Source organism: Bubalus kerabau, chromosome 15, assembly GCF_029407905.1.
Source record: "Bubalus kerabau isolate K-KA32 ecotype Philippines breed swamp buffalo chromosome 15, PCC_UOA_SB_1v2, whole genome shotgun sequence".
Lineage (NCBI taxonomy): Eukaryota > Metazoa > Chordata > Mammalia > Artiodactyla > Bovidae > Bubalus > Bubalus kerabau.
In genome coordinates, this window is record NC_073638.1 from 38,583,735 (window position 1) to 38,597,202 (window position 13,468).

Genomic DNA, 13,468 nt, shown 5'->3' on the forward strand with positions numbered 1-13,468 from the left:
TCTTTACATGGGGGACAACTGCTGATTAGAGTAGATAGATATCTGATGCAGGGGGCACCCATGCACAGACTCTCCAAGGATCGATCTGTATTTCTGGTATTTCAACTAAGAGTTACCCAACACCAGTCTGGCTATGAAAAGCCAAGGAAGAAAGTCATACAGCCACCATTTGTGGCCATGTGCAGTATAAGTAAGAGGAGATAGCAGATCTATTGAGAAAGGGTAGTAGAAGAAATTCACATAGAAGAGCATAGAAAAGACCATGTGACTCTAGGTGGTGGAGCGGGGTGGGGAGGGGAGGGCGTCAGTGGTTCTCTCAGCCTGATGTCTTCTGGTTACAGCTCTCACGAGGCTTTTTTGCACTCTGTACTAACTTGTGTTCTCCTGAGTTCTATTTACTCCCTACAGTAAACTTTCCTTTGTTCTTGAGTTAGTTTTAATAGGTTTCTGTTACTTACAATTAAGAGACTTCACCAAACTCACAGATACGGAGAACAAAGTAGTGGTTACCAGTGGGCAGTGGTGGTGGGGCAAAGGGGTGGGGAATGGGAGGGACAAACCATTGTATATAAGATAGGCTCAAGGAGGTATTGAATAACATGGGGAATATTGCCAATGTTTTGTAATAGTAAATGGAAAGTAACCTTTAAAATTGTATATATAAAAACAGAGACTTCACTAGGCCACCTCCTTTCTTGGGTTGGGAGCTTTGTCTGCATTTCTAACCCCCAGCAGGTATCGCATAGCAAATGGGAAGAGCTCCTGTTCTGGGCTGCCTCGAGGCCTTGTTCTGGAGGTGGCCTTGAACTAGCTATTATGGGCATCCAGATAAAGCTGTTCCAAGGAAAAAGAAGAACATGTGCACAGGAGTAGAGTTGGAATGAGCTTGGAGTTTGTTGTGGCTCCTGTTTTATATGAGGGTGTGATTATTGTCCTCAAATAGTACAGGGTCAACTTTGGGATGGAGAGCTAGGGCTATCAGGAGGTGACATTGTTAAGCAGGGGTGGGAGGGGCAGGTGGGGGCAGGGGATGGCAAAGAAGTGATATCCTCCTTTCAGGCTGGGGACTGACCTGATGAAAGCGAACCTTTAGAATCATTACCTTTTGTAGCTCCTACAGGGGCTCTTCCCTTTCCTGGTGAGGAATTGGAGACCAAGAATGAAGACATGATAACGACAGGTAACGTTTAGTAAGTGCTTTCTACAGGGCAGGGTCTGCTCCAAGCACTGTATGCACATCAGCTCCATTAGTCCTCACTGCAACTCAGTGAGGTTGGCATATTATCACGCTCATCTCATGGAAGGGGAACCCAAGGCACAGAGGCTGAGAAACCTGTGCAACAGCACACATTATGCAACACCTGGAACTAGCATTTGTACCCAGGAATCTTGATTCAGAGCTAATGCTTTTAGCTACTATATGGTGCTATTTCTCACAAGCACTAAAAATCATTGGAACTCAACTATTATAAATAAAAGGTGGTAATGTGTGTGTGTGACTTTTTCAGTCAGACAAGGTAACGTCATAATTCATGGAAAATATCAGGAATCAGGCAATGGCTTCAATTTTAATTAGAGGAAGTGACCACAAGTTTAGAAAATCAAAAATCAGGAAAAATAAAAGTTTGGTAGGCATCTTTTGTCTCTAATGATTTAAAGAAGATGAGAAAAGAAAATTCTCAGACTCTTTCTACCAGTTTCCAGAGCCTTATAAATTGTTTCAACTTTAAAGAAAAAGGACGTCAGCTTGTTTATTGATTCTTGTGCCATAGGTGGTGTGGTAATCCTGGTGGCAGGTTTAAGGAATCCGCCAAAGTGAGGCCTCCTGAAGGTGAAATAATCAATGTCTATGTGAGGGTCCACCATTATCCGACCTCTTACAGTCAGGAAAGTTTCAAATTTAGAGAAATATGAAAGTTGGAGTGTTTTTTTTCTAGCATTTTTTTTTCATGAGTGAGTGCCCAGTGCACAGTTTTATGCAAGAGGCTGTTGCCAGGGATGCTCCAGGTCTCTGCTCAAAACCTGTCAACCCTCACCTTTAGCAGAAGTGAACATAAATCTTTAAGTTAAAGGGCTGAGATAAGAAAGGAAGCTACAAACAAACAAACCCAGCTGGACTAAGATGGCAGTGAATCAGACCTCCAACAGAGCCCGGGTCTCATTACCAGCTGATTTTACTATATTTGCATATTAAATAACACAACTGGCAGCCATGACTTGACATCAAGGACCAAAAAGGATAAAAGGGGATGGCACCCCAATCCCTGGAAAGAGTCCTGCACTTTCTCCAATGGATTAATGCATATACCTCCCCTTCATTAGCCTTGCTCCTCCCCCCTTTGTCTTACTTTTTAAAATTAAATCCCCCTGGCCAGGTGTGTGAGAAGTTAACTTGTCAACCTTAGCTCCCAATTCTCCATTCTCTAGCCCCTGAATAAAGCTTGTGCTGTGTGGCTCTCAGCTTACTCGAACCAGAACAACCAGAGTGGAAAACGAGCCCTCCTTGCCAAGGCAGAGCACTAGCGCCAAACCAGGGCACTGAAGTCCATATGACTTAATTTGTCATTTGTTAATGACTGCCAAAGAATGTTCAAACTACCGCACTATTGCACTCATCTCACACGCTAGTAAAGTAATGCTCAAAGTTCTCCAAGCCAGGCTTCAACAGTACGTGAACAGTGAACTTCCAAATGTTCAAGCTGGATTTAGAAAAGGCAGAGGAACCAGAGATCAAATTGCCAACATCCGTTGAATCATTGAAAAAGCAAGAGAGTTCCAGAAAAATTTCTACTTCTGCTTTATTGACTACACCAAAGCCTTTGACTGTGTGGATCACAACAAACTATGGAAAATAATTAAAAAGATGGGAATACCAGACCACCTTACCTGCCTCATGAGAAACCTGTATGGGGGTCAAAAAGCAACAGTTAGAACTGGACATGGAACAACAGACTGGTTCAAAACTGGGAAAGGAGTACATCAAGGCTATATATTGTCACTCTGCTTATTTAACTTATATGCAGAGTACATCATGCGAAATGCCGGGTTGGATGAAGCACAAGCTGGAATCAAGATTGCCAGGAGAAACATCAATAACCTCAGATATGCAGGTGACACAACCCTTATGACAGAAAGCAAAGAGGAACTAAAGGGCCTCTTGATGAATGTGAAAGAGGAGAGTGAAAAAGCTGGCTTAAAACTCAACATTCAAAAAATGAAGATAATGGTACCCACTACATCATTTCATGGCAAATAGATGGGGAAACAATGGAAGCCGTGAGAGACTTTATTTTTTTGGGCTCCAAAATCACTGTAGATGGTGACTGCAGCCATGAAATTAAAAGATGTTTGCTCCTTGGAAGAAAAGCTAGGACAAACCTAGACAGCATATTAAAAAGCAGAGACATTACTTTGCCAACAAAGGTCTATCTAGTCAAACTATGGTTTTTCCAGTAGTCATGTATAGATGTGAGAGTTGGACTATAAAGAAGGCAGAGTGCTGAAGAATTGATGCTTTTGAACTGTGGTGTTGGAGAAGCCTCTTGAGAATCCTTTGGACTGCAAGGAGATCAAACCAGTCAATCCTAAAGGAAATCAATCCTGAATATTCATTGGAAGAACTGATGCTGAAGCTGAAACTCCAATACTTTGGCTACCTTATGCAAAGAACTGACTCATTGGAAAAGACCCTGATGCTGAGAAAGATTGAAGGCATGATGAGAAGGGGATGACAGAGGATGATATGGTTAGACGGTATCATCAACTTGATGGACATGAATTTGAGAAAGCTCCAGGAATTGGTGATGGACAGGGAAGCCTGGCATGCAACAGTCCAAGGGGTCGCAAAGAGTTGGACATGACTGAGCAACTGAACTAAATGACTTAATAGGGCTTCCCTTTATGGATCAGCTGTAGAAGAATCTGCCTGCAATACAGGAGACATGGGTTTGATCCCTGGGTCAGGAAGATCCCTTGGAGAAGGAGACGGAAATCCACTCGAGTATTCCTGCTTGGAGAATTGCATGGACAGGGAAGCTTGGCTGTCCTGGGGTTGCAAAGAATTGGACACCACTTAGCAACTAAACACAACAACAATGACTTAGTAAGACATTTATGGCTTGTGTGTCAGTTCACCAATTCAGACACTGGCTGAGCACCTACTGTGTGTGAGACAGTGTATGAAGTGCTAGAGATACTTGGTGGACATAAGGAGGCAGGAAAGACTGAATTGATGCAAAAAGTCTCCTTCCTACTACAAACACATAGACATGTTAGACAAATATAGCAGGTGGAAGTTTCAAAAATACAAAAGGGAGTCTAGAAAAATTCCCTGGATGCCAGAAAGGAGGAGAAAAGTCTAACCCAAAACTGTGAGAGGAGCTGATGCCTGGGACTGGGCCCAGGGTATGGTCCCAGGAGCTAGAGGTTTTAAAATCATGCAGGGCAAGAAGAGGAGGTCTTAAGCTAGTGTTAGGTGACATGGAGGAAGACACCCCTGCCTCAAGCAGGATATTCTGAAGGACTCTCCTTTTTGTGAATGGCAATAAGAAAATCCTCTGTCAGTCATTTGGGGGGGAGGGGTGGCAAGGAAGGTTGCTCTCATCCAGGTCCTTGAATGAAAATTCATCTTCACTAAATAGAAGCCCCAGCCTCTCCCATGTGTAAGTGCAGGCCACTGGCCTGGCAGTGGGCAACCTGAAGCTTAGAAATGACATCAAAACTGGCGTGGAAAGACAAAAAATACAATCTCCCCTTGAGCAGAGAACACAACTTGAACATAGAGGACTCTCACAGGAGACAAAGAAAAATACCCACTGAAGATGAGCAAACAATCTAAAGTCAATCAAGGACACTAGTGATGGGGAAAGTGGGCAAGTTCAATTCAAAGGAACATTCGTGCCTAAGACCCTGAGGTAACAGAATAATCCCAGTAAGACAATTAGACATGTTTAAAATGGAAGAGATTAAAAGAAACCATAATGAAGCAGCAGAATGAGTAAGAACAGAGCAGAGAGGAAAATCAACAAGTGCCCACCTTCCAGGGACACAGAACATGCTTGGGAGATGGAGAAGGAATGAAGCAGGGTGTAGCAGAAGGACCGCACAGGGAGCTGCAGTTGCTCCAGGAAGGGGCGCCAGACACACCCTGCCCAGAGGGAGGGGCCGGGAAACACGTGTCTAACACGTCTGCAGGGAAAGTGGACCCAGAGAACGGCACATTCAACAGCTGCACAGTCTAATGTCTACATTTCCTCAGCTGTTGCAGAGATTCTCCTAAAGAATCTAAGTACATTTTAAGGAAATAGTAATTTATATATGTACCTCTCCCTCCCGATCTTTGAATCTCTCCAGCATGGAGACAATGTGTCCTTCATGCACATGGAGCCACACTCCCCCTCACTCATTCTTCTCTTGCCACACAAGTCTTCTCTCAGTTCTTCCAGGATAATAAGCTCTCTTGTACTTCTGTGTCTTTGCACATGCTGTCGTCACCATCAACAGTGATGTTTTCCTGATGCTTTTCTTTTGGGTCTCAGCTTAATGGGTACCCCTCACAGAGACCTTCCCTGACCACCTTACTAACAAGGTCCCTTCCTACTAATGTTTTTTATTTATTTATTTATTTTTATGCCACTCTTTGTTGGTTTATTTTCTTACTTTAATTTATAATTATTTAACCATTCCCCCCCCCCCTCCTTGTTTCCTCCATTAGAATGTAGACTCCCTGAAGGCAGGGAATGATCTCATCGCTGCTGGATATCCAATGCCTGGCATTTATTTAGTAGGTGTTCAGTAAAATTATCAAATGAATTAATCTATGCAGGAAACAATTATGAAACAATTAACACTATACCCACTCAGAGGATACAGAGATGGAGAACATGGATTTCTGAACTTTGCAGTTTAGTGAAGGAGAGATATCAAACAAGAACTTGCAGTAAATGTGATGATGGTAATGACGGGGGAGGTACCCGGTGTTGTGGGAGCATCAGGCCAGGGGACAGATTTGCATAGAATTTGGGAAGGCTTCCAGGAAGAGCAACATTTAAGCTGAGTTCTGAAGTATAAACAAGAGTTCACCAGTTGAAAGGGAGCTGGAAGATATTCTAGACTGGCAGAAGGCCCAGATGTAAGAGAGGTATGGCTTTTGGAGAATATGAAAGAGGTTTTGCACTGGTTCAGCTTAGAGCTGCAGCAAGCAATAAGATGGGGCCAGATCATGGAGGGTTTTTAAGCTATGATAAAGAGTTTGGACTTTTTTCTGGGGTCAATTAGGAGCCATTAAACATCCTAATTGGGAGAGTGGCATAATCCAATGGATATTTTATAAAATGGCTGTGGGGCAATGTGAATAACAGGAAGAGGGCTGGAGGCAGGGAGGTCAGATGGCTAGCGTAATAACTCAGGCAAGAGCTGAGGATGTTTTAAATGGAGGCATGGTACCGAGGAAGTGACCTGGAGGCATTTAGGAGAGAAGGCAGAAGAAGTTGGGATGGGGGCAGAATCAAGGGTGATGCCTAAGTTTCTAGCATGAATAACATGGTGAAGGGGGCACCATCTTTGGGCCACATACACCTTGTACACATGCCATAGATGTATACTTGATGAAATAAAAATGGTCTTAGTGTAACATTTTCATAATTATGAATATTCATCAGTTCACTTTCGAGGCCTGGGTCTGCCTGCAGGTGTGATCTACCATTCCCTACTGCCTCCATCTGTCTTGAGGTTACTCATCTGCGACCTGCCAGACCAGGCTGCTCTTGGTATTCCTAATCCACTGTCCCCACCAGGACCCATTTGCTTCTGTCTCCTGCTAAGAAGTGTGTCTTGTGCCCTTCCCCTACTATCTCTGGCCACAAGTGCCATGGATGCCAATAATGCTGCTGCAACTTTTCATTAATTTTCTTGGTGTTTTGTAGCTATAGGGACATTGAAATTTATGCTCAATAATATTATAGTTTCCCACTACTAATGGGATTATTATTTTTGTTCATTTGTGTTTGAAAGCCATTAGCATGAGATTTACCTCCAACAATATCTGCTGTGATTTTTAATGCCCTTGAAACTTGCAGCGAGTGATAAGTCTATAATAAGAGAGATGCTAGGAAGCATATAAATGTCTTTCTTGGGAAAAGAGGCCTTTTTATTTTCATCCTGGTTGGACTCGGGTTCTTTGATATAGCAGTTGGTAGGATATAAGGTATTAAAGGCTGAGAACACTGTGTTAGTTTGTAGATGTGTTCAAACAAGTTCCCGGTTATTCAGGGGACACTTTCATATTCTAGGAGGATTCATATTCTTGTTCCTTTTTTATGTTGTTTCTTACCTGGCTTACAGAAAAATAAATTGTGTGCTTTCAGGGAACAATATTTAGAACCATGAGTTGCTTGAAAGCAAAGGGACCCTGAAATCACTTTATCTGTCTGACTTTTCTAGGAGCTGGGCTGCTGGATGCACTGCTGAGCAGAGCTATGGAAACAGGCTTATTTCAGAGGCTGGAGAGGGGAGTTTCTCGGTGGGGTGAGGAAGGTGGGTAGAGAGGGCCCGTCTCACGAGTGTGTGACCTGTGCAGATTGTTAGGGCCCTGTGCTGTGAAATTCAAGTGCCACCATCTTGAAATTCTTAAGTTTTGAACAAAGGACCTCCCATTTTCACTATGCCCTGCAAATGATTTATTTGGTACTAATGTAGGCTTTGGAGCCAGGTGGACTTGGGTTCAAGTTCTGGAATTCTCTAACTATTGACTGTGCCTCCGTTATCCTTATTAGAAAAACTGGGGAATTAATATTGTCTTCTCCAACTAGAGGTGAGAGCTAAAAGTCCATGGTTAGCATCCAGGGAACCTGACAGACCTTAGGACGTACTCAGTGGGATTTTTAACTTTCATGTGCAGTACCCATAATTAAATATTATTATGACTTAATGTCAGGAACACTAGCCAGCTGGGAGAACCAGACATTGTCTGCGTGTACAAAAGCTAATCCCAGGTGTGCTGGTCAGGAGCACACCAAGCAAAGAACATTTTCCTAAGAGGAGACAGAAGGCAGGAGGTCCATTCATCCATTGTCAGCCTTCTTACCGCTATGACACATGACTGATCATGTTCTCCAGCACAGTGTGGTCTCAGTTTCTCAGAAAACCTGCATGCTTCCTTTCTCTCCAGAAGTCCCTCAAGATAGCCAACGAGTGACACGGGCATTATTATGAAGATGCCCTTGATCTTGATCTAATTAATATGCAAACTTTAGTTTCAGCTACTATTTATAACAAATGGTTTTCAACATATGACACAACAGAACTTGGCAGGCCATATATCACAATTCCATGCTTGAGAATCAGGACCCCAGACAAGGCATTTCCCCTCCATGACAGCCTGGACAGATGAGGACCAGTATGGAGCCCTTCATGACTTTGCAGATGAATGTGGCTGTGCTGTAGCCTAAATGAGCAATACCAGTGACAAGGCATGGCGGCCAGAGTCAGAGAAACACTAAGTCATTGGTAAGATAAACTCGTGATGAATAGCACACTATCTTGAAATGCTGGGTTAAACAATTTTTTCTGAAAATAGAGAAAGGCTTTAAATCAAATTAATGAGAAACATAAGCTAATTCCTGGGTGTTTTTGGATGCTGGGCCAAAAGAATTCCTCAGGGGATTATAGCAGGAATCAGGTGGCCTTTGCTGCATTCAGTTTAGGGTCTGTAGGAGCTTGGAGTCCAGATGGTAGACATCAGGGGGAAGGACTAGGGGCCTCAGCTCTGCATGCCCTGATGCACACACACACACCATGAGACACAGGGCCCCCTGCATGGGCTCAGGAGACGTGGGGCAGGAGCCCAGGCAGGGCAGCAGCCTCACAGTGGCCTGTGCTGGAAATGACCACATTCCCAGCATGGTTGGCTCTTTCCTTCCTTCCCCCTGTATACTTATGAGCAGTGAGATGTGGCTCACTACCCAGCTCTCTGAGGCCCAGAGGGCTTTTGTGGGTAGTGATGGCCAAAGCTGGACTGTCTCCTCCCCACAGTTCAGCCTGTGAATGGCCTTCAACAAACCACAGCTCTTCTTTCAAGATCCCTCATCAACCTCTTTCTAGTGCTTTTGATGATAGATGATGGTACTTCCCAATGAATAGAAAAGAATGGTAGACTATTTCTCCCTTATCCCTCATTTTTGTGAAAGGGGTCCAAGATAATACCTGACTCCTGGGCCCGCATGAGATGGTACACTGTATCAATACATTAAAGATGCTTCAGCTTATAATGATTTTGATTAATTACTGACTAGTTTATCAAACACCTCAGGACATAGGGGCAAAAACCATCTGTCAATAAACAAATGTTTCTTTTTGGAAATGGTGATTTTAGCTTCGTGTAAATGTCACCCCCCCAACCCTCTCACAAATCAAAGCAACCCACCACACTGAACCTCAGGAGAACAAAGATGTGATATTCCAACAATGCAGCCATAGCAATAGCTTTTAGCACAAGCTCAAGAAACAACAAATGCAGTCAGGGAAGTTGTGAGACAACAAGATGAACATTTGTGCCTCTGTCTTCAACTGAACATAAGCACTCTGAAACTCAGCAAATAGATTTCACTTCCTACAGTACCAATTTTCCAGCACATTGTCCTATAAGTTTTGAGCCCCTGTGAAAGAAAGCTAAAGGATGCTTGAGGGCATGTCTGGGTTTTAGTCATTCTGGGATTATTTTTCTTACCTGTTGTCGAATTTCCTCCTCCATTTTCACTGGAGAGCCCAATTCTGCAACCTGTTTGACGCCTTCGCTCGCATATCCTCCATACTCCCACAGCACGTAATTCTTAGAGTGGGATCCGCCGATGATTGCAGACCAGTGATTAGCCCGACCTGGAAAAGCCAATTAGATGCAGGTATCAGTGTGGCTGTGGCTAAAACACAAGTCTCTTCAAGGATGGGGAGGTGTAATTGGACAATGATCCAACCTGGGTTGGCTAAGCACCTACTCTGTGTTAGGTCCTGTGCTATTCTGGGATGAGTAAGACAGTCCCTGTAAGCAAGTAAGTCTTGGGCATATGCAGACAGGGCAATGGGTAGATGTCTAAATAAGACACGGAGCTGGCCCAGAATGATGACGCCTGTCTGGAAGAATCTCAGAGAAGAAGAAAGTTGAGAGAAGGTTTATATGCTGAGCAGATTTGTAAGACAGAACAGAGAGGAACGACTATTTCTGGCAAACTCAGGAACATTAAGTCACATTGTGTGTTTGGGGAGCCATAAGTAATTTAGCATTGCTGTGTCACAGAGTGTCAAGGGGAGAGTTGGGAAATGAGGCCAGGGAAGTAGGAAGGAGCCTGCCCATGGAGAACCTTGTTCTAAATGCTTCAGGAGTTCAGATGTCATTTTAAAGGGTCTGAAACCATTGAAGGGTTCTGAGCAGGGGAATGACATGATCACATTTGAATTTCAGATAAATCATCCAGATAGCAGTGTGAAGGATGCATCAGTGTGGGCAAAACTGGAGTGTGGAGCTGGGGAGGTGGGCACCGAGCAAAAGGTAAAGGGAATGAGTAGGAAATTAGGCTTAATCATTCCTGGGAATAAGCACTGCTGGTTTTTGCTGGCTTTTATGTACCTTCCAAGGTGAGGGGCAGACAGGCTAGCCATGTGAAAGGATGGGCGAGGTGGTTTGGATACAAGGACATGACTAGTCCACAGTGGTTTGCTGAGGATCACCCAGGATAATGACTGCAGTCATTATCCTGCAGATTATGACACAGAGGGAGAACAGAATAATGTCTGGGCAGAACCAAGGCAGAACTTGGCCTGAGGATTTTTCAAAGTTTCAAGGGGGAGAAAAGAGAGGAGAGAAAAGTCAACACCAACACCACACCAGATTTGTTTTTGCACATGATGAATATAAATACATATATATTGATTACTGGGCTTCCCGGGTGGCACTACTGGTAAAGAACCTGTCTGCCAATGCAGGAGACATCAGAGACCCAGGTTAAATCTGTGGGTCGGGAAGATCCCCTGGAGGACGAAATGGCAACCTGCTCCAGTGTTCTTCTTGCCTGGCAAATTCCATGGACAGAGGAGCCTGGCAGGCTACAGTCCATGGGGTCACAAAGTCGGACATGACTGAAGTGACTTAGCATGCACGTACGCACACATGCATACTGATTACTGTTACATACAATTCGTTATAATGTTGGCTCAGTTGTCTGCTGTTCTTTGGCTGAGTTTTAAAAATCTCCAGTTAAGGAATATTTTTGGGCACAGCAAAGAGGGAAACTTGAACTGGTTGGATCCAACTGATGTTTGCTGCTTCCAACCCTCTGGCTCAGGGTGGGCAGACCTTTCCACTCTACCCCCCACTACTTAAGAAAGTGATTCTGAACATGCCCAGATCTTGTTCACATCTCCCACCTGCTACTCCAGGGCCCTCTGGTCCAGGGGCACATCAAGAGCATGGGCCCAAAGCTACCTGCCTGGTCTGCTGAGAGATGACATGATCCAGGCAGACAACATCACCATGTGAGTTTGCCCAGCTTCTGGCTCATTGTTTCCCATACATCAGGGAAATGCTAACACTGTGTTTGTCCATCGCATCCCTAGAGAAGACAGATGGAGGTGTTGCCAGCCATTTCTCTAATTTACTTCCTGATTGGGAAGCATGCTCTGGTTATCGTCTAGGCTAAGAGCACTGCTTGTGTAGGGGCAAGGGTCAGAATCAGTCATGACGTTTGGTTCATGGTATGAACACAGGGAGACCAGTTCCAGTATCTCACTTATCCCCCTGTTCTGTTTCACCAAAATATCCCCTTGTTCCAGACCCATTCTACGTGTAATTTCATACCTCAGTGGCTTAGCACATGCTGTTCCCTCTGTGCTTTCCTCCTGTCTCGGCCACTCATTCCTCTTTCCTGATTTACCCAGAAGCCTCCCAAGACCTCCCTAGAATGATTTAAACCTTTGTCTTTTGTCTCCCCTTAGCCAGATCACAGTTTAAAAACTGGAAGTATAGTTGATTTACAATATTATATTAGCTTCAGGTATACAACACACTGATTCAACATTTTCATAGTTATTAAAAAATAATGGCTATGTTTTTCTGTGCTGTACAATAGACACTTCTTGCTTACCTATTTTGGGTATCTTAATCCCTATCTTACCCCTCCCCTTTCCTTTCCCCACTACCAGTTTGTTCTATCAGCACAGATCGTATTTACGATCCCCACTCCATGTGTGTTCTCCCACTAGATTGTAGGCTACCTGAGGAAGTCTGTCTTCAGCACTGTATGCCCAGGTACCCAGCCCTGAGCCTGATGCACTGTGGATGCTTAGCTCTTATTCCCTGAAGCATTTCATCCAAATAATCAAATACAAAGGTGGCAGTATATGTGCTAGAAGCATTGGGCAGCAGGCTTGCACAGATTTGATTCAATGTGATTAAATTCAAGTCTCAGTTCAGCAGACTTCCCAACTCCTACTGGGCTAAAGCGCTCAGCTCTTCTGCAGGCTGTTAAAAAATAAACACGGAACAACAACAAAAAAGAAAGGCCTGGTTCTCAGAGCCGGCAGACAGGGATTCAGATTCCGGCACTGACACTTACTACCTGTGGAAACTTGGCCAAATTCCAATTACTTTATTTCCCTGATTCGTCAGGGATGATAATGCCTACCTTATCAACCTGTTATAAGAATTAAATGCAATTTTTAACATAATGACATAATATATGTGCAATCACTGGCACACAATAGACTCTCAGTAAAGATGGTTTCTTCCTTCCCTGGTTGTTTGGGAGGGTACAAAAATGAGTAAAATATGAACCTGCCTTTGATTCAATATAAGAGATAAGAAATACATAGTGCGAACTAAGGTAAGAGGATAGGAACAAGCACAATGGCAGGGGGATGAGGGGATGGGCCAGATGGCTCTTTCTGATTTATTCATTGGACTTCCATTTACTACGTGCCAAGCACTGCGGCAGGCCCAGGCGCTGACAGGACTTGGACGTGGTGCTTGTCCTGGAGGGACTCACAGCCTGGGGGAGGGGAAGTGGATGGATCAGCAGATTACCTACAATCAAGCATGGTCAGAGTTCTAGACACAAGAACACGGAACACAGGAGATGGAGTAGCTAACTCCAAATTCAGGGATTCAGCGTCTAAATGCACATTTACAGAGAAACAAGTACCTCAAGAATGAGATGTCTTACTCTTGACTAAAATGTCAGAGTATCAGTTCAGCCTTCTAGTCAACACAGTTGTTGGTTTTCTGCAATGGTCTTGCAACATACCACATTTATTTAAATTTTAGGACCTTGAATGACATTAACCACATAATAGATATTTTGCAAGGCACTAGGCTAGGGTAAGGGGGCAGACTACATCCTTCCTGGGGATACAAGGCAGGTACTCACGGGACAATGTGCACTGTTAGAAATAACAAGGAATTCACGTGAGTAGCAGTCACATA

The 13,468-nt window shown here is 43.9% G+C and overlaps 1 protein-coding gene across 10 annotated transcripts in view; it reads right to left on the reverse strand.

The window, feature by feature from the left end:
• The window catches only part of SPON1 (spondin 1), a 361,745-nt gene that overhangs the window by 123,410 nt on the left and 224,867 nt on the right, over positions 1–13,468 (reverse strand). For all 10 annotated transcript variants that reach the window (XM_055548546.1, XM_055548551.1, XM_055548552.1 and 7 more), the window contains one exon: positions 9,725–9,873. In XM_055548546.1, coding sequence (XP_055404521.1) covers positions 9,725–9,873 — 149 coding nt within the window. The remainder of the gene's footprint in view (positions 1–9,724; positions 9,874–13,468) is intronic.